The sequence below is a fragment of the Salmo salar genome, chromosome ssa19 (genome assembly GCF_905237065.1).
Source record: "Salmo salar chromosome ssa19, Ssal_v3.1, whole genome shotgun sequence".
NCBI classification, from domain to species: domain Eukaryota; kingdom Metazoa; phylum Chordata; class Actinopteri; order Salmoniformes; family Salmonidae; genus Salmo; species Salmo salar.
In genome coordinates this window covers 59,871,513-59,898,147 of record NC_059460.1, presented here as the reverse complement: position 1 = coordinate 59,898,147, position 26,635 = coordinate 59,871,513, and the positions used below count along the sequence as shown (strand labels likewise).

The following is a 26,635-nucleotide window of genomic DNA, read 5'->3' as shown; positions in this document are numbered from 1 at the left end:
GAGCAGTAGGGAGAAATGAAAACCACATAACTGAATAATTTAGAAAAAGAATGCCGGCTTGTATTTTGTAAACAAAAATACTTACAAAAAAAATGAATCACCTTGAGGAAATATTGATGTGTGAAATTTGTACAATGAGCTCAATATGAATGAAATACATCAATAGTACAATAGACTTAGATACCGGCCATATATCCTGCCTATAGTTTACCTGGGTGCACCCAACTCTATCTTAATCTGAGGGTCTCTCAGATTTCAATGGTCAAAGTTCAATAGCAATACAATAAACATGAATCCACAGAAAAACACAACCCAATTCACAAATACTGACTTATAAACCACTATGACATGGGTCAAATAAAAATAAATAAAAATAAATGGCAAGACTTCCCAATGGTTATCTAGCAATGATCAACAATCAATTTGACAGAGCTTGAAGATTTTTTTTTATAATAATGGGCAAATATCGTACAATCGAGGTGTACAAAACTCTGAGAGGCTTACCCAGAAAGACTCACAGCTGTAATTGCTGCCAAAGGGGATTATAACATGTATTGACTTAGGGGTGTGAATACTTATGTAAATTAGATATTGTATATTTTATTTTCAATAAATGTGCAAAAATGTCAAAAAAACATGTTTTCACATTATCATTATGGGGTCTTATGTGTAGATGGGTGAGAAAAAAATCTATTTAATCCATTTTGGATTCAGGCTGTAACACAACAACATGTGAATTGAGTCAAGTGGTATGAATACATTCTGAAGGCACTGTATCTGCACATATCTGACATAGCACAACATTTTCAGGGACACTTTGGGCTTGTGAGGGCTATATTCAGAACTACTGGCAAAAAACTATACAACAGTACAGAAGAATCATTTGTTAAACTATTTTTTTCTCCGAAAAATCTATTTTATCAATTAAATAATGGTTGTTATTCATTTACAACACAACAGTACAACAACAAATCAAAATACCCCAAAATGACTTTAAACATACATTTTAAATGCAATATATTTTAATTACTATTCTAAAGTAATTATATTCAATTAAAAACAGAAAAAAATAAGTCTTCAAAGGTGGCAGTCTCCATGTGATCTCATTTGGTGATTCAATATCTGCTGCTTTTATTCAATGTCACTTGGTTTAAGAAGTAGTCCTCGGTCTTAATCGACACAAACCTCAGTGAGTCCGGAATGTGTGTAGCAGGGCTTCTCGGTTGCCTCGTAGTTGGATGCCTCAGTATTGTGAGATACAACTTCGGCTAGCTTGGTGTCGAATGGGTTCAATGCCACCTGGATGGCAGGCTCAGAGTCAGGCACAAGAAAGTTCTCTGGGATGCTAGGCAGAGGTGGCTCACACTCTCTCAGGCTGACGGCACTCTTTCCGGATCTCTTTACCGATTCAGATTTGTCCTTGGTGGAGATTGACTCCTTTGACTTGTGCAACTCTTTTGCCGAATTGTCAGAAATGTGGGCACACTGTGGTGTGGATGATGCCTGTTTCAAACCAAAGTGTGAAGATATGCTCTCCCGAACTCTGGACACCAGTGTCTGTGGTTCATCGGTGGCTGGTTGTCTTTTCTTCAGCCTGGCAGCGGCCATAGCATCAGATCTCCTTCTAGCCTCCTTGGAGATTCTCACAGCATCATAGAGAACCACTATTACGATGAAGCCATAGAAAAAGAGCCCCAAAATCAGGTTCACCTTCACAAGTGGCTCGGAGTAAGAAGGGTCGGTCAATATGTTGACTCTGGGTTTGATCTTCAGGGTGCTCTTCTGAGCTTTTGGAGCTGGAGCCTGAACATTTTCTTTGAAGACGTCATCGTCACCATGTAATGCTGTTTGCTTGTAAGCCAGTAGATAAGGAAGAAGTTTCTCCACAATCTTCTGGGGGACTTTAGCTTTACCTGGGAAAGTATCATCTTTCATCCTCTCAAGTTGTTCCAGCATCTGGTCCACTTGCACCATTTTGGTCAGTTTTGCAACATTGGGGATGTCCTGAACAGGGAGGTCCTTCACTGGCATCAAAGGCTTGTGCTCTGGAACAGAAATCAGGGGCTCCACAAGCTCCGAGGGGTCCTTGGCAATTTTGGAGGAATATCCTTTTGTCAACTGGCCCACATTACCTGGAGAAGAATCGTCTTTCACCCGTAAACTCTCAAGTTGTTCCAGCAATGTCTTAAAATTGGTCTCTTTTGTAGCGTCAGGGTTGTTCCGAACAGAGTGGTCCTTCACTGGCATCAAAGTCTTCTGGTCCGAAGACGAAGAAGCCAACACATTTGTAGCAGCAGGCGATAGCAGACAGAAAATAACAGCCAAAAATAACATCTTCATGTTGCACAGCCCACCTTTCTGGGCGAGCTGTGCCATTTTGATGAAAGAAATTGTCTTTCAAAAGTAGGCAGTACAAATTACAAGTCAAACTACTAACTGGTCAGCTGTGCTTTGTAAAAGTGATTTGGGTTTACTGTTCACTGTCAAAAGATGCATAAGATATGGACCCAACATGATGTAATAGAAGAGTCGATTATGACATCAAGAGTTCCAGAATGTTGACAGTGGACAATCAACAACTCTGTAACCTGCTCTTCATTTTACTCATTAATTCAGATAATTAATTCATCTCTTTGGAGACATTTGGCAATTTGTTTGACGTGCAGTCCCTGTCCCTTAACGGCTTTCTCCGACAACTTTGGCAAATGTCCCTGTGACCTACAGCTCCTCGTATACTACCAGATCATGATATCTATGCTGGTGCTTGCGATGACCCAGCTAATTATGAGCTTTCTGACCAAGGGAGTGAGACACTTTTGGGCCTTCCTCATGGCCCGCACCGCCCCCCTTGGAAACCAAATGTTTAATAACAAGCTTTGATACTTTGGTCACGATGAAAGTATTTTTTAAACCTCCTCGCTCTAGCTGGATGCATCAATATCTAGTTCATACATGCATAATCTGAGAGAATTACTGTCTTACCTCAATTAGCCACAAGATCCCTAGTTTGAATGCGACCGTTTTATTGAAGCTGTACCACACCATTTTCCCGACATTTACCTCCACATTCACTTCCATGTGGGCCAGCTCCCTAGCAATTAGAATTCTAGCCAATGAGCTTCAGCTAGCAAGAGGCCTGCCCAGCTTTATCCAATGAGGTTGCAGGGCTAACAGCTCAGAGGACACAGCAGAGAGAGAGAGAGAGAGCGCGAGAGAGAGAAATTACTTGGTGCACATACAGTGCCTTCAGAAAGTATTCACACCCCTTGACTTTTGCCACATTTTGTTGTGTTACAACCTGAATTTACTGACCTATACACAATACCTCATAATGTCAAAAGTGGAGTTCTGTTTTTTTTTACATTTTTACAAATTAATTTAAAATGAAATGTCTTCAGTCAATAAGTATTCAACACCTTTGTTATGACAAGCCTAAATAGGTTCAGGAGTAAAGTTTGCTTAACAAGCCATATAATAAGTTCATTGGACTGTGTTTGAAATAATAATGTTTAACATGATTTTTGAATTACTACCTCATCGCTGTACCCCACACATACAATTATCTGTAAGGTCCCTCAGTCGAGCAGTGAATTTCAAGCACAAATTCAACCACAAAGACCAGGGAGGTTTTCCAATGCCTCGCAAAGAAGGGCACCTATTGTTAGATGGGTAAAAATAGAAAAAGCAGACATTGAATATCTCTTTGAGCATGGTGAAGTTATTAATGACACTTTAGATGGTGTACCAATACACCGTCACTACAAAATACAGGCGTCCTTCCTAACTCAGTTGCTGGACCGGATGCTGGAGTGAGTAGTCGTGCTGTAGTCGTGCTGTACTTCGCTCCGCGGGTAATATTACATTTCATTACATTACAACGGAACGATTTGATTTGATTAGCTAGCTAGCTAGCTAGCTACATAGTTGTCTTTGCTGTCTTTGTATCAAGGATAAAGGTGTAGCTTTGAGAAACTAACAAGGTTAGCTAGCCAGCTGTATTCGTTCGTTCGCACCGTTTTCCAAACGCCGTCAACACCACAGCCACTGCTAGCTAGCCAACTTTACCAACTAGCAGTACTGTAGAAACTAAATACATTACAACGGAACGATTTGATTAATGTAATGTTAGCTAGCTACATAGTTGTCTTTGTATCAAAGATAAAGGTAAGATAAAGGTAAACGCAGCCATTGCTAGCTAGCCAACTCTAGCAGCTAGCAGTACTGTATCATTTTTAGTCAATAAGATTTTTGCAACGTAAGCTTAACTTTCTGAACTTTCGAGACGTGTAGTCCACTTGTGTAGCTAGCAGGACTGACTTTGTGTTAGCTAGTCAATGTTTAATCACTTCTGCGTTATGAAAGGAACTAGACACGGACACGTATGATCCATTGGTAGTTTGTTGTAACCAAGTATTGGTGCTAACATTGTGTATTGGTACTAACCGTGTGTTATTGGATGCTAGCATGCTAGTTAGCTACGGCGTCATAGGACACGGTGTACTGGGTGGGTTTCACGGAAGAATACTGTACCAAGTTATCTAGCTGAATAAACTAAGTTTGAGCCTATTCCTGGAAACATTGAACCACTGTAGTTTACATCAATTATATTTCTAAAGTGGAAGTTGGAAAAGTTATGAGTGTTTCAGTGAATGGTTAGTGAGGGAGGCCCTGCACTCTCGCTTCCCCAGCTGTTTAGTTAATTTTCATTCCAATCTCCTTTGCATTAGCGTAGCCTCTCCTGTAGCCTGTCAACTATGTGTCTGTCTATCCCTGTTCTCTCCTCTCTGCACAAGCCACACAAACGCTTCACACCGCGTGGCCGCTGCCACTCTAACGTGGTGGTCCCAGCGCGCACGACCCACGTGGAGTTTCAGGTCTCCGGCAGCCTCTGGAACTGCCGGTCTGCGGCCAACAAGGCAGAGTTCATCTCAGCCTATGCTACCCTCCAGTCCCTCGACTTCTTGGCGCTGACGGAAACATGGATTACCACAGAAAACACTGCTACTCCTACTGCTTTCTCCTCGTTTGACCACGTGTTCTCGCATACCCCGAGAGCATCTGGTCAGCGGGGTGGTGGCACTGGAATCCTCATCTCTCCCAAGTGGACATTCTCTCTTTCTCCCCTGACCCATCTGTCTATCTCCTCATTTGAATTCAATGCTGTCACTGTCACTAGCCCATTCAAGCTTAACATCCTTATCATTTATCGCCCTCCAGGTTCCCTTGGAGAGTTCATCAATGAGCTTGACAACTTGATAAGTTCCTTTCCTGAGGATGGCTCACCCCTCACAGTTCTGGGTGACTTTAACCTCCTTACGTCTACCTTTGACTCATTTCTCTCTGCCTCCTTCTTTCAACTCCTCTCCTCTTTTGACCTCACCCTCTCCTCTTCCATCCTATCATCTCTTCCCTCTGCTCAATCCTTCTCCAACCAATCTCCTGATTCTGCTTCCTCAACCCTCCTCTCCTCCCTTTCTGCATCCTATTACTCTCTATGTCCTCTATCCTCCCGGCCGGCTCGGTCCTCCCCTCCTGCTCCGTGGCTTGACAACTCATTGCGAGCTCACTGAACAGGGCTCCGGGCAGCCGAGCAGAAATGGAGGAAAACTAGCCTCCCTGCGGACCTGGCATCTTTTCACTCCCTCCTCTCTACATTTTCTTCCTCTGTTTCTGCTGCTAAAGCCACTTTCTAGCACTCTAAATTCCAAGCATCTGCCTCTAACCCTAGGAAGCACTTTGCCACCCTCTCCTCCCTCCTGAATTCCCCCCCCCCCCCTCCTCCCTCTCTGCAGATGACTTTGTCAACCATTTTGAAAAGAAGGTTGACGACATTCGATCCTCGTTTGTTAAGTCAAACGACACCGCTGGTCCTGCTCACGTTGCCCTACCCTATGCTTTGACCTCTTTCTCCCCTCTCTCTCCAGATGAAATCTTGCGACTTGTGACGGCCGGCAGCCCAACAACCTACCCGCTTGACCCTATCCCCTCCTCTCTTCTCCAGACCATTTCCGGAGACCTTCTCCCCTACCTCACCTCGCTCATCAACTCATCCTTGACCGCTGGCTACGTCCCTTCCGTCTTCAAGAGAGTGAGAGTTGCACCCCTTCTCAAAAAACCTACACTCGATCCCTCTGATGTCAACAACTACAGACCAGTATCCCTTCTTTCTTTTCTCTCCAAAACTCTTAAGCGTGCTGTCCTTGGCCAGCTCTCTTGCTATCTCTCTCAGAATGACCTTCTTGATCCAAATCAGTCAGGTTTCATGACTGGTCATTCAACTGAGACTGCTCTTCTCTGTGTCACGGAGGCTCTCCGCACTGCTAAAGCTAACTCTCTCTCCTCTGCTCTCATCCTTCTAGACCTATCTGCTGCCTTTGATACTGTGAACCATCAGATCCTCCTCTCCACCCTCTCCGAGTTGGGCATCTCCGGTGCGGCTCACTCTTGGATTGCGTCCTACCTGACAGGTCGCTCCTACCAGGTGGCGTGGCGAGAATCCGTCTCCGCACCACATGCTCTCACCACTGGTGTCCCGCAGGGCTCAGTTCTAGGCCCTCTCCTATTCTCGCTATACACCAAGTCACTTGGCTCTGTCATATCCTCACATGGTCTCTCCTATCATTGCTACGCAGACGACACGCAATTAATCTTCTCCTTTCCCCCTTCTGATAACCAGGTGGCGAATCGCATCTCTGCATGTCTGGCAGACATATCAGTGTGGATGACGGATCACCACCTCAAGCTGAACCTCGCCAGGACGGAGCTGCTCTTCCTCCCGGGGAAGGACTGCCCGTTCCATGATCTCGCCATCACGGTTGACAACTCCATTGTGTCCTCCTCCCAGAGTGCCAAGAGCCTTGGCGTGACCCTGGACAACACCCTGTCGTTCTCCGCTAACATCAAGGCGGTGACCCGATCCTGTAGGTTCATGCTCTACAACATTCGCAGAGTACGACCCTGACTTACACAGGAAGCGGCACAGGTCCTAATCCAGGCACTTGTCATCTCCCGTCTGGATTACTGCAACTCGCTGCTGGCGGGGCTCCCTGCCTGTGCCATTAAACCCCTACAACTCATCCAGAACGCCGCAGCCCGTCTGGTGTTCAACCTTTCCAAGTTCTCTCACGTCACCCCGCTCCTCCGCACACTCCACTGGCTTCCAGTTGAAGCTCGCATCTGCTACAAGACCATGGTGCTTGCCTACGGAGCTGTGAGGGGAACGGCACCTCCACACCTTCAGGCTCTGATCAGTCCCTAAACCCAAAGAAGGGCACTGCGTTCATCCACCTCTGGCCTGCTCGCCTCCCTACCTCTGCGGAAGCACAGTTCCCGCTCAGCCCAGTCAAAACTGTTCGCTGCTCTGGCACCCCAATGGTGGAACAAGCTCCCTCACGACGCCAGGACAGCGGAGTCAATCACCACCTTCCGGAGACACCTGAAACCCCACCTCTTTAAAGAATACCTGGGATAGGATAAAGTAATCCTTCTAACCCCCCCCCCCCCCCTAAAAAAAAAAGATATAGATGTACTATTGTAAAGTGGTTGTTCCACTGGATATCATGAGGTGAATGCACCAATTTGTAAGTCGCTCTGGATAAGAGCGTCTGCTAAATGACGTAGTGAATTTCAAGCAGTGAATTTCAAGCACAAATTCAACCACAAAGACCAGGGAGGTTTTCCAATGCCTCGCAAAGAAGGGCACCTATTGTTAGATGGGTAAAAATAGAAAAAGCAGACATTGAATATCCCTTTGAGCATGGTGAAGTTATTAATGACACTTTAGATGGTGTATCAATACACCGTCACTACAAAATACAGGCGTCCTTCCTAACTCAGTTGCTGGAGAGCAGTGGTGGAAAAAGTACTGAAAACTCATACTTGAGTAAAAGTAAAGATACCTTAATAGAAAATGACTCAAGTAAAACTGAAAGTCACCCTCTTGATAAGTGCGTGAATTGGACCATTTTCCTGACAAAATGTAAGAAGTACTTTTGGCTGTCAGGGAAAATGTATGGAGTAAAAAGTACATTATTTTCTTTAGGAATGTAGTGAAGTAAAAGTTTCTAAAATATCAATAGTAATGTACAGATACCCACAAAAACACCTTAAGTAGTACTTTAAAGTATTTTTACTTAACTACTTTACACCACTGCTGGAGAGGAAGTAAACTGCTCAGGAATTTCACCATGAGGCCAATGGTGACTTTAAAACAGTTACAGAGTTGAATGGCTGTGATGGAGGATGGATCAACAACATTGTAGTTACTCCACAATACTAACCTAATTGACAGAGTGAAAAGAAGGAAGACAGTACAGAATAATAAATATTCCAAAACATGCATTCTGTTTGCAACAAGGCACTAATGTAATACTTCAAAAAATGTGGCAAAGCAATTAACTTTTTGTCCCTAATACAAGCTTTATATTTGGGGCAAATCCAATACAGCACATTACTGAGTACCACGCTCCATATTTTCAAGCATAGTGGTGGCTGCATCATGTTATGGGTATGCTTGTAATAGTTAAGGACTGGGGAGTTTTTCAGGATAAAAAAGAAAGGGAATGGAGGCAGGCAATATCCTAGAGAAAAACCTGGTTCCGTTAGACACTGGGAGATTAATTCACCTTTCAGCAGGACAATAACCTACAACACAAGGCCAAATCTATACTGGAGTTGCTTATGTAACAATTGCTAAACACTATGTTTATGCTTAAACTCTATTGGACCAGTTAGGTTCACTACTGGAGCAGTAGGGAGAAATGAAAACCACACAACTGAATGATTTAGAAAAAGAATGCCGGCTTGTCTTTTGTAAATAAAAATACTTACAAAAAAAATGAATCACCTTGAGGAAATATTGATGTGTGAAATTTGTACAATGAGCTCAATATGAATGAAATACATCAATAGTACAATAGACTTAGATATTGGCCATATATCCTGCCTATAGTTTACTAGGGTGCACCCAACTCTATCTTAATCTGAGGGTCTCTCAGATTTCAATGGTCAAAGTTCAATAGCAATACAATAAACATGAATCCACAGAAAAACACAACCCAATTCACAAATACTGACTTATAAACCACTATGACCTGGGTAAAATAAAAAAAAAAGAATAAAAGAAATATATGGCAAGACTTCACAATGGTTGTCTAGCAATGATCAACAATTAATTTGACAGATCTTGAAGATTTTTTTTTTTAATAATGGGCAAATATCGTACAATCGGGGTGTACAAAACTCTGAGAGGCTTACCCAGAAAGACTCACAGTTGTAATTGCTGCCAAAGGGGATTATAACATGTATTGACTTAGGGGTGTAATTACTTATGTAAATTAGATATTGTATATTTTATTTTCAATAAATATGCAAAAATTTCAAAAAAACATGTTTTCACATTATCATTATGGGGTCTAATGTGTAGATGGGTGAGAAAAAAATCTATTTAATCAATTTTGAATTCAGGCTGTAATTCAACAAAATATGAATTGAGTCAAGTGGTATGAATACATTCTGAAGGCACTATATCTGCACATATCTGACATAGCACAACATTTTCAGGGACACTTTGGGCTTGTGAGGGCTATATTCAGAACTACTGGCAAAAAACTATACAACAGTACAGAAGAATCATTTGTTAAACTATTTTTTTCTCCGAAAAATCTTTTTATCAATTAAATAATGGTTCTTATTCATTTACAACACAACAGTACAACAACAAATCAAAATACCCAAAAATGACTTTAAACATACATTTTAAATGCAATATATTTTTATTACTATTCTAAAGTAATTATATTCAATTAAAAACAGAAAAAAATAAGTCTTCAAAGGTGGCAGTCTCCATGTGATCTCATTTGGTGATTCAATATCTGCTGCTTTTATTCAATGTCACTTGGTTTAAGAAGTAGTCCTCGGTCTTAATCGACACAAACCTCAGTGAGCCCGGAATGTGTGTAGCAGGGCTTCTCGGTTGCCTCGTAGTTGGATGCCTCAGTATTGTGAGATACAACTTTGGCTAGATTGGTGTCGAATGGGTTCAATGCCACCTGGATGGCAGGCTCAGAGTCAGGCACAAGAAAGTTCTCTGGGATGCTAGGCAGAGGTGGCTCACACTCTCTCAGGCTGACGGCACTCTTTCCGGATCTCTTTACCGATTCAGATTTGTCCTTGGTGGAGATTGACTCCTTTGACTTGTGCAACTCTTTTGCCGAATTGTCAGAAATGTGGACACACTGTGGTGTGGATGATGCCTGTTTCAAACCAAAGTGTGAAGATATGCTCTCCCGAACTCTGGACACCAGTGTCTGTGGTTCATCGGTGGCTGGTTGTCTTTTCTTCAGCCTGGCAGCGGCCATAGCATCAGATCTCCTTCTAGCCTCCTTGGAGATTCTCACAGCATCATAGAGAACCACTATTACGATGAAGCCATAGAAAAAGAGCCCCAAAATCAGGTTCACCTTCACAAGTGGCTCGGAGTAAGAAGGGTCGGTCAATATGTTGACTCTGGGTTTGATCTTCAGGGTGCTCTTCTGAGCTTTTGGAGCTGGAGCCTGAACATTTTCTTTGAAGACGTCATCGTCACCATGTAATGCTGTTTGCTTGTAAGCCAGTAGATAAGGAAGAAGTTTCTCCACAATCTTCTGGGGGACTTTAGCTTTACCTGGGAAAGTAACATCTTTCACCCTCTCAAGTTGTTCCAGCATCTGGTCCACTTGCACCATTTTGGTCAGTTTTGCAACATTGGGGATGTCCTGAACAGGGTGGTCCTTCACTGGCATCAAAGGCTTGTGCTCTGGAACAGAAATCAGGGGCTCCACAAGCTCCGAGGGGTCCTTGGCATTTTTTGAGGAATATCCTTTTGTCAACTGGCCCACATTACCTGGAGAAGAATCGTCTTTCACCCGTAAACTCTCAAGTTGTTCCAGCAATGTCTTAAAATTGGTCTCTTTAGTAGCGTCAGGGTTGTTCCGAACAGAGTGGTCCTTCACTGGCATCAAAGTCTTGTACTCCGAAGACGCCAACACATTTGCAGGAATAGGGGATATGAGACAGAAAATAACAGCCAAAAATAACATCTTCTGGGAGAGCTGTGCCATTTTGATGAAAGAAATGAAATCGTCTTTCAAAGGTAGGCAGTACAAATTACAAGTCAAACTACTAGTTAGCTAGCTAGCTATGCTTTGCAAAAGTGAATTTGGTTTACTGTTCACTGTCAAACATACACAAGATATGGACACAGCATGATGTAATAGAAGAATTGATTATGACGTCACCAGTTCTAGAATGTTGACAGTGGACAATCAACAATTCTGTAACCTGCTCTTCATTGTATTTATTCAGTAATAATTTATTAATTAATTTATTTCTATGGATACATTTTGCAAACTGTCCCTTAACTGGTTTTAATGCCACATGTTTTTTGGTGAGCATAGTTGTGAGCATCATAGATGCAATGGTGACCCATCATTCAGGGCAGGTGGTGCAGAGCCACACCTGTTTAGCAAAAAAATGTATTGAGTCAATAAAACTGCATACAAACTTGGTCTCTTTTTATGCTTTCTTGAGTGACACAGCTCCAAAATGCAGGTGTTTCAGCCTAGCTCAGTGCTTTCTGTGGTGGTGGGGTGGCCAGCGGAAAATACGGCGCGTAGGGGTTGGTAATGTTCTCTAGTTGCCCCATGATTGGCTCAGTGTTCTGTCACTCATGGGAACACTACGTCACCGCAAAATCTACGGGGAGAGCTCGAAAATCCGAGCCCCTTGGGTGCAGCCATAGAGTTACATTAGAAGTGCCCATCCAAGAAGGCTTAAAGTCATTGGCCACTGATAAAATGACGTCGAAATCACGTTATATCTACCGTAGCTTTGATTGGACTGATCATGTCAACATCATACTTTCAAACTCTTAGCTAACAGTCATCATCATGAACCAAGTTGACAATCTACTGCCAAATCCCTTTCAATCCTTGTCATATGAAGATAAATTATAAACAGATAAAACATTATTGGACATAAACATTACACAACAAGTTGGAAATTGCAAATTCAACAATGAGTGGTTTGGAAGGAATCGGTGGCTAACTGCAAGCATTGCAAAGCAATCACTAGCCTACTATTAAGTGGAATGGGTGTGTGGTCCAAGTCTGGGTTTAAGGGTCTCTTTTCCAAGCTTAAAAGGATAAACTTTCAACATTGGCCGTGCTGTCAATCCAGCATGACTGCTCCCGCACTCAAAACAACTGGAAACTCAGAACTGGGAAATCAGACTTCAGTGAGTTCAAAACAACTGGGAACTCTGATAAAAATGAGCTCTGACTGGGAAAATACGTTTTGAATGGTCATCCAACTCGAAATTGCAAGTTAGGTACTCGGAACTCTGAACTGAAGATCACTGACATCATGATTCAACCTTGTTTTTTTCAGAGTTGTCTTGAAAGCACCATAAATCCTGAGAATGCCAGACTTTGATGACAAAAAGTTGATAACAAAATTTGCCCATGAAGGACCGCCGCGCCACCTTCCTGTTCAAGTGAGCATAGCACAACAAGGTGAGTCCAAAAATGTTTTGTATGGTGCTGCATAAATTATGTAATATGCTAGGGAGATATGTATACTGTCGCTAAGAAAGTAATACTAAGTTTATGTTGTGTAGTAAGCTGTTAGTAGCTCATGTGCCTCACCCTAATAATTTGGTCCCTTTTCCCCTCATAATATAGCCTACTGTGATCTTGGTGTTGCACATGTAGCCTATTGCCTGTTTTAGAGAAATGTCATCATCAAATATTGTAAGAGCTTTCATTGTCTGCTTATATGCCCCCTTTATTTATCCTTGGTGTACAGGGAGAATACTGTAAGAACGGCCCATGTTCTGAATTCTGTACTGTACATTTCAAAAGTGATGAACAAATAGTTATATCAACTATGTCTGTCCTAGCTTGCTCATTAATGTCTTAATCAGAATTACGGATTGCCTCTTATCCGCTCGTCGTCCCCTTATGCCATAGTTTGTACATCTCAATTGTCAGTAGAAACCACATTTGTTTAAGCAAGTCAGCCATATCAGCTATGTTTTTTTTTTAATTAGGCTGAATGAGCTGTTTCTCTACCAGACAAGGCTCCGATGATAGCCAGGTGTATCAGTGGTAAGTTGTTCGGACTTTGCCGTTGGGACAGCTTTATGTAGGTCCTAACAGTTTGTGGGCACCGTTTGTCACCGTTATAGTGCAATTAATGTATTGGTTAGTGTTGTGTAGTGGTTTTGCTGGCATACACCTGAAACATTTTTTTTTTTTGCCCCACCAAGATTTACATGCTAAAATCACCACTGCATAAATATGAGCATCATCATCCAAATAACCATACCGGTTTACATTCAGATGAGCCAGGAGAAATCACAGATGCTTCCAATGCTTCACCAGGCCAGAAATCCTTCAGGAGATGGACATGGACAGTCGACCCCGCCTGAAGAACACTCATAAGGGAAACACTGGAGCTCCTGATGCTGTCGCTGCTGTGAACACCAATCAGGTCAAAGTGAAGATCACCAAAGGCCAGCAAAAAGAGAGCAGGCACCGCAAGTACAGGCACCACTGCGCTCTGATAGTCGGGTGTGGATTGATCTCAATGAGGACACATCGTTGAGCAACATGACATTATATATTTTTCTCTCTATTTTTGGGTAATCACAATTATGATTTTGCACTTGAGCAATACAAAAGTTTTCACCTGTCATTGCTGTTTCCGTCGTTCTATTGAATTGAACACTTTTTAAATATTCAGCTGATACAGTTTACAGCTGGTAAGACGTCATGTCCCAAGGCCGTACTCTGGGAAGTGTTGGTGAATATAAAGGTAAATGCTGAAAGGCGATCGGGATACGGTGGCGCTCTGCATAAGTGCTACTTTAGCGTAGTAGGTGCATCAATGCTATTTGCAACACTGAAAGAGAGCACACAGCGCTTGTGAAAGCACTGCTTGTAAAATAAAATGTGTTCTCAATGATTCACCTCGCTATGTAGAGCTTTAAATAAATACCCTCCACTACATCCCTAGTCCTACAGTCATACAGTGTAGAGGTAATTCACACTGAACACAGGAAAGAGGAACTTTGAAACAGGGACACTTCATTTCCAGTTGGACAACATCATGGAAGACATGGGGTTGCTCCTCACTCAATAATGGTTGGCTATTGTGAGGAAAGACCGGTGCGGTCATAGCAAATGTCTTGAATTATAAATGAGGGGTAGAATTGGCATAGGGGGTAGATGAATGGCCCCCTTTGGTGTGTGTGTGTGTGTGTGTGTGTGTGTGTGTGTGTGTGTGTGTGTGTGTGTGTGTGTGTGTGTGTGTGTGTGTGTGTGTGTGTGTGTGTGCGTGCGCGCTAGGAATGGGTTACTGAACAGTCTGAGGTCTGTCAGTGAAAGCAAGTGAGTTTGGAGGAGATGGATGTGTTTCCCATGGGGATGAGGTGGAGAAGCATCTAGGCCATTGATTTTCAATGTTCCCTGTGCTTTTAATGGGCACCATGACCAGGACTAGATCAAGCCAACCAGACACACACCCACTCACACCGACTACATAGCGCTTTTGAGTTTCATTTGTTACTTTTTAACTCAAACTACTCTCGCTCACTTTTAGACTTGAGCATGAACCCAAGCTAGGTGTCCCTCTCTTTTGCCCTCTCTCTCTCTCTCTCTCTCTCTCTCTCTCTCTCTCTCTCTCTCTCTCTCTCTCTCTCTCTCTCTCTCTCGCTGTCTCTCATCTCATCTGGGCGAGCCAACATCTGATAGAGGTCATAAAATCTCCTCATTAATTAATGAGAGCCTGCTGTGCCAATACCAGAGTGGGACTCCATTTCAGTCTAAGAGAAATGCAACAGGGCGCGTGGAGAGGGGGAGATCTATACTGTGTGGTTGTGTAAGGATGGGTGTAAGGATGGGTGTAAGGATGGGTGTAAGGATGGGAGGGAGGGAGAGAATAAAATCAGGGCTCTAGATAAGTTTCACTGAGCTGAGAGCTGAGATCAAACCTGTGCCAAAGTCTTCCTGAGCAGGAAGTTGCCTGAGGGACAGACTTCAGGCGCACCTCCGAGTCCAGTTCCTTCTTGGTGTTACGCTGTTTTGTGTGTATGTGACACTGCAGGTTGAGCAGGTTTCTATGGACTCTTACCTTTCACACAGTTGACTTTGAAGCAGGCAAGTTGTTTGATGCATTAGGTTTGGCCTAGAGCAGACTTATACAGGCCTGAAGCTCCACAGCGCTGCTACTACTTTTCATATTTTTAATATTTCCCTCTACAGCGACGGATTCAGACCTGGGACAAGCCCGGTTAGTGGACTCTCTCAATAACGAATGGCATTAACCAATACATCAACTACAAGACCTTGACGGTCAGATTTGAATACCCTAGCCGAGACTGAGAACAGCTAAAAGCTAGAGCTAACACTTAGAAAAAATAAATGTAAGCCTAGCATTGTGCTAGTGCATCCTGTACCTCTTCTGATACTTAACTTATTTACTTATTCTGGTATTGTATACTGTTATTTTGGGACATCTGATGAGAAACAAACTGATGATTTGAATTCTATGTGCTACTTTTGAAATATAACCAAACACTGGAGTGTAACAGAATTAGGATAAAATCCCTGAGCCTCCCTCCCAAAACAACAACACACACACACACACACACACACACACACTCTATCTCAATCCCATCCAAATCCCCCCCACTCATTCGTTAGTTCATCCGCCTGTGTTTTTTTTTTTATGTGTTGCTCTTTTGTCACACTGCATAAACAGATTATGTTGAGCCTTATATGGCTGATGTGGCGTGATAGAGAGAGTGTGGATCAGCTATCTCTGCTATCTACACCGCTGCGAGGATAGAGGATCAAGAGGGGAGAGGGGTTAGCGGAGATGCAAGGCTAATCAAGCGCAATGATCATAAGGGGCATTAGCGCAACAGAGTGGGAGTCCTGACCTTGTTTTGACTGAGCGAGAGGAGAGAGGGGAATATTTTATTTTTTTTAAAGAGAGAGAAAGAGAGCGAGAGACCAATCAGGAGGTGGGAAAAAAAGAGTATGACGAAGGGAGAGAGTGCATGAGTGTAATCAAAAGAGGAGTAACAGCCAAAGGGAGAGAGGGAGAAGGTGATGAAAAAGAGGGTGGGTGGGTGGGAGGGAGGGAGAGAGGGAGAGACAGGGGGCAAGTGTTTGGTCACTGAGCGAGCGTGGGGATAAGTGTATGGTTAATTACTGCCACTCTGTTTCTGTCAGCAAGCAGGCGACTAGCTCGGGCTCCAGTGGAATGGCTGGCCACTCTAGCCTCCCCTCCGTGTGTCTGTCTCCTTCAAGTCCCACCCCTTAGTCTCTCTGCTTGACTTCTCCTCTCCTCCACTCCTCTCATCTGTCTTCACTTAGTCTCCCTCCTCCTCTCCACTGTGTCTCCCCTCTACTTCTCTGTTCCTCCTCCACTCTAAATTCTCCTCCACTTGTCCTCTCCTCAATTTCTCCTCCTCTCCTCGGTCTTCACGCCACCACTCCTCATCTGCCATCAGTTTCTCCCCCTCCTCTTCTTTTTCTACACTCCTCCTCTTCCTCCTCTACTCTATTCCCTCACTGCACTAGTCCCCGCCCTATCAGCCACACCCAGCAGCTGCCTCTCCGGCTAATGAGCTGTGAGAGGGAGTGAGGGGGGGGGTGAAAGAGACAATGAGAGAGAGCAAGAGCAGGACAGGGTGAGCTATCCTCCTGTAATTAATTCATTCTCCTCGACCTTAGTCATTGTTAAAACTCACTGGTTTGGTTCATCTACTCGCCTGCTGCCATGCAAAGCTAACACATTACGTGCCAGGCTAGCACATCTATCCATTTACATACATATTTACATGGCTGGCTGTCTCTCTCTCTCTCACACACACACACACACACACACACACACACACACACACACACACACACACACACACACACACACACACACACACACACACAAAACAAATAATCTATTCCATAACAAATTCAGTCATGAGTGAATGGATAGAAATAAAGACTCCTAAGTATTGCAGGTAGAATGTCCATACCTCACAGGGTCACACACACACAAACATTATTTCACCAATCCTGTTTAGCTTTCAAATCCTATTGTTATGATACCTGACAATACACACACAAAGAGGCAAAGCACTTCCGGGCAGAACATAGCAGAAACAATGCTCCACACACACGCATGCACACAAACACTGCCCCGTCTACATGCGCCAAGTCACTAACCCTCATTTAGCCAGTTAGCAACAAAAGGTTCGGTGCCAGGGGACTTACGCTATTGTAGTGTGAGTGGGAGCAAATACACCTGTCCAATGAGATATACCCAGATTAGAACCTGCCTCTTCCAAACAATCTATTTATACAACTAATAGGAGGCTAGGTAGGGTCAGACGTCGGTCATATAGTACCTTCCTTCTGTATAGCTGGGAGAAATCCACTTAGCCACATCTACTTTCACCAAGTCTGCCTCTCATCTGTTTCCCATTGATTTGTTTCGTATAGGCGGCTCCCTAGGAAAGAAGAAATGTCTGGAGTTGCCGGGGCCACCTTCTGAAGTTGTGATTCAAACCAATTGAGGCAATTTTCTTTTAGGCTTGGGGCAAGTATAGCTTCAGTATAGGATCGCTGGTAGGAGAAAACACTGAGACAGTCGTCTGAGATGACTAGAATTCCTTATTGACGCCATCCATCAACGCAAGTTGTTATCCACAACAGTGTTCCAAAAGCCAGGCGATTAGCTCCTGGGTGGTTGAAATGGGTGTTGTTGAAATGCAGTTAGACATTTCAGCAACACCCATTTCAGTGAGCTCTCGAACCGCATCTTAACAACACCCATTACCACCAAGCAGTATCTAAACAAGCACACAGGTTTTGTGGTCTTAAGGCTTTAGCTGGTCTGTCTGTCTGTCTGTCTGTCTGTCTGTCTGTCTGTCTGTCTGTCTGTCTGTCTGTCTGTCTGTGTGTCTGTCTGTCTGTCTTCATTGTCAACGTCTTGTCGTCACTCTGATGAGTGTGAAAACATGTTCAGAGGCATTGTTGTTACATACAGTGAGGGAAAAAAGTATTTGATCCCCTGCTGATTTTGTACGTTTTCCCACTGACAAAGAAATGATCAGTCTATAATTTTAATGGTAGGTTTATTTGAACAGTGAGAGACAGAATAACAACAAAAAATCCAGAAAAACGCATTTCAAAAATGTTATAAATTGATTTGCATTTTAATGAGGGAAATGAGTATTTGACCCCCTCTCAATCAGAAAGATTTCTGGCTCCCAGGTGTCTTTTATATAGGTAACGAGCTGAGATTAGGAGCACACTCTTAAAGGGAGTGCTCCTAATCTCAGCTTGTTACCTGTATAAAAGACAGCTGTCCACTGAAGCAATCAATCAATCAGATTCTAAACTCTCCACCATGGCCAAGACCAAAGAGCTCTCCAAGGATGTCAGGGACAAGATTGTAGACCTACACAAGGCTGGAATGGGCTACAAGACCATTGCCAAGTAGCTTGGTGAGAAGGTGACAACAGTTGGTGCGATTATTCGCAAATGGAAGAAACACAAAAGAACTTTCAATCTCCCTCGGCCTGGGGCTCCATGCAAGATCTCACCTCGTTGAGTTGCAATGATCATGAGAACGGTGAGGAATCAGCCCAGAACTACACGGGAGGATCTTGTCAATGATCTCAAGGCAGCTGGGACCATAGTCACCAAGAAAACAATTGGTAACACACTACGCCGTGAAGGACTGAAATCCTGCAGTGCCCACAAGGTCCCCCTGCTCAAGAAAGCACATATACATGCACGTCTGAAGTTTGCCAATGAACATCTGAATGATTCAGAGGACAACTGGGTGAAAGTGTTGTGGTCAGATGAGACCAAAATGGAGCTCTTTGGCATCAACTCAACTCGCCGTGTTTGGAGGAGGAATGCTGCCTATGACCCTAAGAACACCATCCCCACCGTCAAACACTAGCCAGTCTCCAGACCTTAATCCCATAGAAAATCTGTGGAGGGAGCTGAAGGTTCGAGTTGCCAAACATCAGGCTCGCAACCTTAATGACTTGGAGAAGATCTGCAAAGAGTGGGACAAATTCCCTCCTGAGATGTGTGCAAACCTGGTGGCCAACTACAAGAAACATCTGACCTCTGTGATTGCCAACAAGGGTTTTTCCACCAAGTACTAAGTCATGTTTTGCAGAGGGGTCAAATACTTATTTCCCTCATTAAAATGCAACTCATTTTATAACATTTTTGACATGCGTTTTTCTGGATTTTTTTGTTATTCTGTCTCTCACTGTTCAAATAAACGTAACATTCAAATTATAGACTGATCATTTCCTTGTCAGTGGGCAAACGTACAAAATCAGCAGGGGATCAAATACTTTTTTCCCTCACTGTAAGAGGAAGAATGTGGGACAGTCACAGGGCCTAGTGCCACGTTCACTATTTCCTAGTTGTGATGTTGGAAATACGACTTTGCTTCATTCATGTGCTTTTTGGTTAGAACAATTCTTCAACCAATAAGATTTTAGCTAGCTTGATAAGCTTGCTAACATTGATCTGACTTGGATGGTCATCCAAGCTAACTAATCTATGGAGAGAGAATGTTTTTGTTACCTGTCTTTTAATAAGAAATTCATTTTAATTAAATCAGATAAGTGTATAACTGCTGCCAAATAATGCCATTAACACATATTGCTAAAAATGGGACAGTAGGGTGACTGCTCTAGCTGGTCTCAAACCCAGGTCACAAGCACCAATGACAAACAACCTAACCACTGTCCCAATAAGGGATATCTCTAGGGTATGTGCTTATTGGGCCAGTATAGCTAGGCCCTGTCCAGAAGAAACCCTAACCCGTCCTCCCTAGGCACTTGTGTAGCTCTGAAACAACTTGATAAGTGTAAGCAATAGGGTGAATACACTTTGAAGTAAATCTCAGCTCTGTTAAAAGTACATTCAAGAAAATGAACTGAACAAAAATATAAATGAAACACGTAAAGTGTTGGTCCCATGTTTCATCAGCTGGAGAAAAAGAAATCCCAGAAATGTTCCATACGCACAAAAAGCATTTTTCTCTCAAATTTTGTGCACTAATTTGTTTACATCCCTGTTAGTGAGCTTTTCTCCTTTGCCAAGATTATCCATCCACCTGACAGGTGTGACACATCAAGAAGCTGATTAAACAGCACGATCATTACACAGGTGCACCTTGTGCTGTGGACAATAAAAGGCCACTTTAAAATGTGCAGTTTTGTCACACAACACAATGCCACAGATGTCTCAAGTTTTGAGGGGGTGTGCAATTGGCATGCTGACTGCAAGAATGTCCATCAGAGCTGTTGCCTGATAATTCGATGTTAATTTCTCTACCATAAGCTGCCTCCAACGTCATTTTAGAGAATGTGGCAGTACTTCCAACCGGCCTCACATAGACCACGTGTAACCACACCAGCCCAGGACCTCCACATCCGACTTCTTCACATGCAGGATCGTCTGAGGAGGGGTGGGTGTGCTGATGAGTATTTCTGTCTGTAATCAAGCCCTTTTGTCTGGGAAAACTAATTCTGATTCGCTGGGCCTGGCTCCCCAGTGGGTGGGCCTGGCTGCCAAGTGGGTGGGCGTATGCCTAACCATGGCTGCACCCCTGCCCATTCATGTGAAATCCATAGATTAGGGCCTAATGAATTTCTTTCAATTGACTGATTTCCTTATATGAACTATAACTCAGTAAAATCTTTGAAATTGCTGCATGTTGCGTTTATATTTTTGTTCAGTATATTTTATTGATCATAGTGATTCAGGATTATCATTAAAACAGGTTAAGATGCCCCACCAACATTAGACAACTATACAGAAAGCCATTAAATTGGTGAAATAAATCAACAAAATCAATGATGAGAGAATAGTCAGATTAATAACTGATACCTTACACAGATAACGTGACGTAGCCGGAAGATCAGAATATCGTTAACCAAGAGGTTGTGAGTCCAAATCCCAGGTGAGGTCATGTTGTATAATAATTACTGATTCATTGAACAAGCACAATGTAATCATGTATGTCAAAGTGTGTCAAATATGTCAATTGAAAACACTGTGTCTTAAAAGCACAGTGTTAAGAGCTGTGAATGGAGGGCCTTGATTGGCTTGGCATCAGTAACGTGATGTGTGTTTTTGGGGGGGACACAAATGTTTTGGCCACATTCCCATGAAACATGACTAGAACATTAATGTGTCCAGTTTTCTGTAGGTTAGGAGAATATTCCATCAATGTCCCGCCAAACATACACAGAGCATGGTTGCCATGTTCTCAGAATTTAAGATATTCATGTTCTAGTCATGTTTTCTCCTAACCTACAGAAAACTGCACACATTGATGTTCTTGCAACGTCCGCATGAAACGTGTCTGGAACATTCATATTTTTCAGTTCTGAGAACATGGTAAACCGTTCTGGGTAAATTCTATTTTACATTAAGGGAATGGTCTCTTGGAAAAATTCCTTGCCCATCACTGGAACATTCCTATGAAAACGTTAGTTAATGACCTAACGAGACTCTTAAGCGAACTTTCTCTAAAGTTGTGGGAACGTTTGTTGTTAGCTGGGATTCAAGTGAAACTTCCCACTGGGAACTAGGCGCTTCTGATAACTCTGATTGGACATGAAAGCGGCAATCCCTCAAAAAGACAAATTGGTGAAATAAAATACCAGGTCAACTGTGCAGGAGGCCTAAAGGCTTGACATTCAATATGTACTCAACTGTCAAAAGCAGGAATTAACAAGAAATGTCCAAGAAAGGTAGCCTCCCTTGAAAATATGTAATTTCTGTGAGTAGTTTTGTGGGCAAAAATACACACATTTCTGTGCGTAATTTGTTGGGAAAATCCAGCATTATAATCCGAATAAATATAATTCATTTGAACAAGTCTGGATTTTTCTGCATGCTCAAAACTGTCGCATCATTGCCAACTTCTGCACCTTGAGCGGAGCCTAGCAGACTAAAAGAGACCTGGCTCACTGTCCACATTACTTGTGCGAGTTGTGACATCTTCGAGTCCAAGTGTCAACATGTATTTATTAAATTAGTCCCGCTTGAAGCCACAGTCCTTACCTGATGTGTCCCACATGTTCAGCTCAATCCTCTGTTTCTCGATCTCGAAACTTGCCGTGTAGTTCTCGAAGACAGTCGGGACATAATTCTGAAAATAAACATTTCAAATGGAAAAATGAAAACCTAAATCTTCCCAATGATTCAAAATGATACCATGTTCCATTCCCACTGATCTCGGCGGATAAAGTCTGGTGTAGGCCTATTCCTCTATCACATATCACATGTAGGCTATGTGCATATGGCAGGCACCATATTAATTCTGAGCCAATTCTAAGACACACATGGCCAGCTAGAATGTATAGGGATAAGGCAAAATTTGTGTCATTAAATGAAAAATATGTGCCATAGATTTAGGCTATAGATCATATGCTATAGACAGGATCTAAAGCCTAAAAACGTTTGAATCATTAAATGTTTTAAAACAGTTTATGGAGAAGCCTGATGCGCGCATGGTGCGAACGCTAAACTAATATTTTTTTGATTATTAAAATAATGACTTATTTATTACAATCGTACAAACTTCGTAATACAGTCGCCATAACGTACCTCTGGGTACGAGTCTTTGGCGAATACATGAAGTAATGCCGTTTTGCCACATTGCGTATCGCCGACCACCACGATCTTACAGCGGCTGCCCTTGCTCTCCATAGTGCCGTCTATTTGGTTATGATGCGTCGCCTTCTTTTCATTTAGCTACACTCCAGAATAGTCCCAAAGTCAAAGTGTAGAAAGTAGATACCGGTGAGATTTTCCTCCCTGTTTTCAGTTTTAGTCCTCGTTGTGTGTGCCTTCCCGAAGCTTTGACTGTCAGACTTAGAAGTGTAATAACTCTTTAGCGCGCCTGCATAGCCTACTCCACAATGTGTCTGCTTGCCACCGCTGGATGCTGACAGAGCGTGAGTTTGTGTTTTCACTTTCCTCTTTAGACCCGCCCATCTGCCACTAACAACCAATGAGAAGGACTGAGGAGATAACGTTTATTTGCATGCCAACTGTTCGGGATAATGTCATAATCATCCATCAACAACACCTTTTGATCAAATCTGCAGAATAGTTTTTTCCCCCTCTTTGTGAAATAAATCTCCTTTACAAGAACACATACCCCTATGCGCGCTCTCTCTCTCTCTCTCTCTCTCTCGGACACAAACACACGCCTATCTCTCTCACCCCGCTCTCGTATACTGTAATCCCCTGGTGATTTCCCTTTTTAAGAGTTGACTGAGCCTTGCCATGCTTGGCAGTAGTGGTTGGTGCTAGCTGGTTAACGCAAATGCCATGCCGTGAAAAAGGACTGACATAGTGAATCCAGTAGAGGTTTAGTATTCTGTGATTCTAAAATTAACATCAGCACAATTATCTTCATCAGTGCTCCCTTCATGACACCTCTGGTCTACAGGGCAATCTCTCCAAACATCTGCAGAGATTTAGTTCTGTGGTTCCGGGATCAGACGCAACATGTCTGCACTGGTCTTGCATTGATACAATGACCAGGTTTCTATCGCCATCTGCTGGGGAGAAAGGGCACAAAAGAATATTGAGCGTCCAACTCCAAATCACACTTTGTATTATATTATATATGCCATTTAGCAGACGGTTACATCCAAAGCGATTTACAGTAGTGCGTGCATACATTTTCACATGGGCCTGTTTCACAATGCAGTGTTGTGTTGTATTACAGAACAGGACTGTCAGACGTGGGTCCCACATTGTAGCTAGGGCTTACACCGTGGAAGCCAGGGCATACATGAGTTAAATATGTTTTGAGAAAAGGGATAAGAATACTTTCCATCTCGTGTAGACAGACATTATAATATCACACTCGAGGAGAGGCTATAGGCTGCATGGAGCTATTTTCTTCCAAAGGCCATTCTTTCCATTGACTTGTTGGTGCGCATCCTGCACAAAGAGGATGCCATGACATCCATTCAGCTGCAGGTGGCAGCACAAGACAATGCACAAAGCAATGTGCACAATATTAGCGACGTGTATTCATCACTCCAGAGAACTCTTTCCAGAGTCCAACGGCGGCAAACTTTACGTCACTCCATCCAACGCTTAGCATTGCGTGGTGATTTTAGCCTTGTGTGCGGCCGCTCGGCCACCGAACGCCCATTTCATGAAGCTCCAGAGGAACAGTTCTTGTGCTGATGTTGGAACTCAGTAGTGAGTGTTGCAACGGAGGACAGACGATTTTCAAGTGCGATGCCCTTCAGCACTCAGCGGTCGCGTTCTGTGAGCTTGTGTGGCCTACCACTTCACGGCTGAGCCTTTGTCGCTCTTAGACATTTCCACTTCACAATAACAGCATTACAGTTGACCGGGGCAGCTCTAACAGGGACGAAATGTGCCGAACTGACTTGTTAGTAAGGTGGCATCCTATGACAGTGCCACATTGAAAGTCACTGAGCTCTTCAGTAAGGCCATTCTACTGCCAATGTTTGTCTATGGAGATTGCATGCCTGTGTGCTCGATTTTATACACCGGTCAGCAAAGGGTGTGGGTGAGAAGGCACGACTTTGAAGGGTGGTTCCCTTATATCATATATAGTGTATGTTGTCGTTCTCCCCCCCACACGCCTGTAAAAACAAAGGTATTATGGACACATAATATTACGCATATCATGGTCACCTATGGGAGGGTCTAATTTCATAAGTAGTCTACATTAGTGTTGTATAGTTTTCATAGCTTAAGAAATTGGACTCTTCTACGAAGTCGTTGGTGTGTACATGTGCATTGCGTGCACGCAGGAGTGAAGCATATACCGAAAGCTCACTCAACAGCTAGCTTGATATGTCGCTGATGGAGCTACCGAATTTGATATTTTTCGATAGTTCAAACGGTTTGTAAGTTTTGAAGGAGCGGGGTCAAGTGTATTTGCGGGCAGAGGATGACTGGTTCGAGCCCCCATGGGGACATGGACAGTGGAGGAGCTATACTGTTAGCAGCACACTGACGTCAGTTTCACGTGCGTGTGTTGCGCCTTGCCCACTATTTCTGACCTATATCAACTGGGTCGTTCCACGAGTACATTGTGCGTCCGTTTGACATTTTAAGTAGAAATGGTGCACCTATAATGAAATTGAAATTGATGTTATATTAAATGAAGTGCCCTTCAATAGAAAATTCTAAAAATCCATTTTTTGCTCTAGTGCCAAAAATCTGAATATTGACATGTCTCGTCATGTTTTTCCGATTTCTAAGAATATTTTTTACCCACAGGCCATGGACAAGGAGCTACAGCAGCACGCGGTAATTAACCTCTCTAAAAAGAGGTCACTGACGCACAAGTCTCAGTCTTATCTAAGGGCCTATCTTTTCTACGTGTACAGACAAACCCTTTGATACGAAAGTAGATCTGTTGAAATTCTTTCCCAAAATGAAACTTAAACATGTGTTTTCCCAAAATACTGTTTCTGGCCTAGAAACCCAACAATGAACTGTTACTCATTTTAAGTCCAAAAGCAAGCGTAATAAAGATAAAACATTAAGCTACACTCCCATTGACATCTGCTAACAATGTATATGTGACCAATAAAATTTGATTTGATACCCGCAAGAGCAGTGTGTCGATTTCTTATTTTCTCTCTCATGTTATTCAATTGTTACTATGCACCTGCCACAAAGACAGCTCAAATGTGCGAGTGCCTTCTGAATTTTGACCCACTTCATCCAAAAATGTCTCCAAGTTGTCACCATCATTGCAAACCCCTAGTTATGTTCTTGCTTTGACAAAGTCATTTCTGAAGATAGTTTATTTTGTGTGATTCATTTATGTCTGTCCCTCATTTTAAGGTCAACCCTGTTATGTGAACTGAACTTTCGTTTTAATATGGTGAAAATATTCCTTTAAAAAACATATTTTCTAAAGAAACATTGAACATATAATAGTCATACCATAGTGTAAAAGCAGGTGAGGTGGTTCAACTTTTTCTGGCAATTTTCTGTTTGTTTTTTTACGGTGGCTTGTTTGCCCCTCAATCAGACCCTGCAAACAAAAGGAGTAGGAAGTGAAAATGGCAGCCCTGTCCTGCAAGTGCCAGGCTCTCGATTAACTCAGGCATTTCCTGCCATGCCCCCTTGGCCACATCTTTATCACCTAGTGACTTCCTGTTTCACAGACTGGGACAACACAAAAACTTTCATGACTGCCTTTTGCAGTTTTAGGACCACTCAACCACAGGTTCCATTATGCCAATGCTTCCACACTGGGTCTAATAGTCATTTTACACAATGTCATTTAAAACTTGCCCCTGTTGCTGCATTAGGCCTATTGTTGTTTCCAGAGAATGTCTTGGAGATCAATAATAGATTGCAAAACTAGACCAAAATGTTTAAGCTTTTTGAAAATTGGTCTTCTTGTTTTCCAATGCATACCTATCTCTAGGCTATATTTTGGTCATCATCCTTTCTATATCACTGTTAACATAGGCCTGTATGCCCCATGCACCTTGATGGCAACGCCACCTGTTGCTAAGCGA

General features: G+C 42.9%; 1 protein-coding gene across 1 annotated transcript in view; it reads right to left on the bottom strand.

The window, feature by feature from the left end:
* LOC106579157 (rho-related GTP-binding protein RhoN) overlaps positions 1-23,038 on the bottom strand; it is a 58,232-nt gene extending 35,194 nt beyond the window's left edge. Inside the window, exons 1-2 of the mRNA XM_014158763.2 lie at positions 22,704-23,038; positions 22,158-22,245 (exon numbers count right to left, since the gene is read on the bottom strand). Of these exons, the coding sequence (XP_014014238.1) occupies positions 22,158-22,245; positions 22,704-22,805 (190 nt within the window). The 5' untranslated portion in view covers positions 22,806-23,038. The remainder of the gene's footprint in view (positions 1-22,157; positions 22,246-22,703) is intronic.
* Between the last annotated feature and the right edge of the window lie 3,597 nt (positions 23,039-26,635).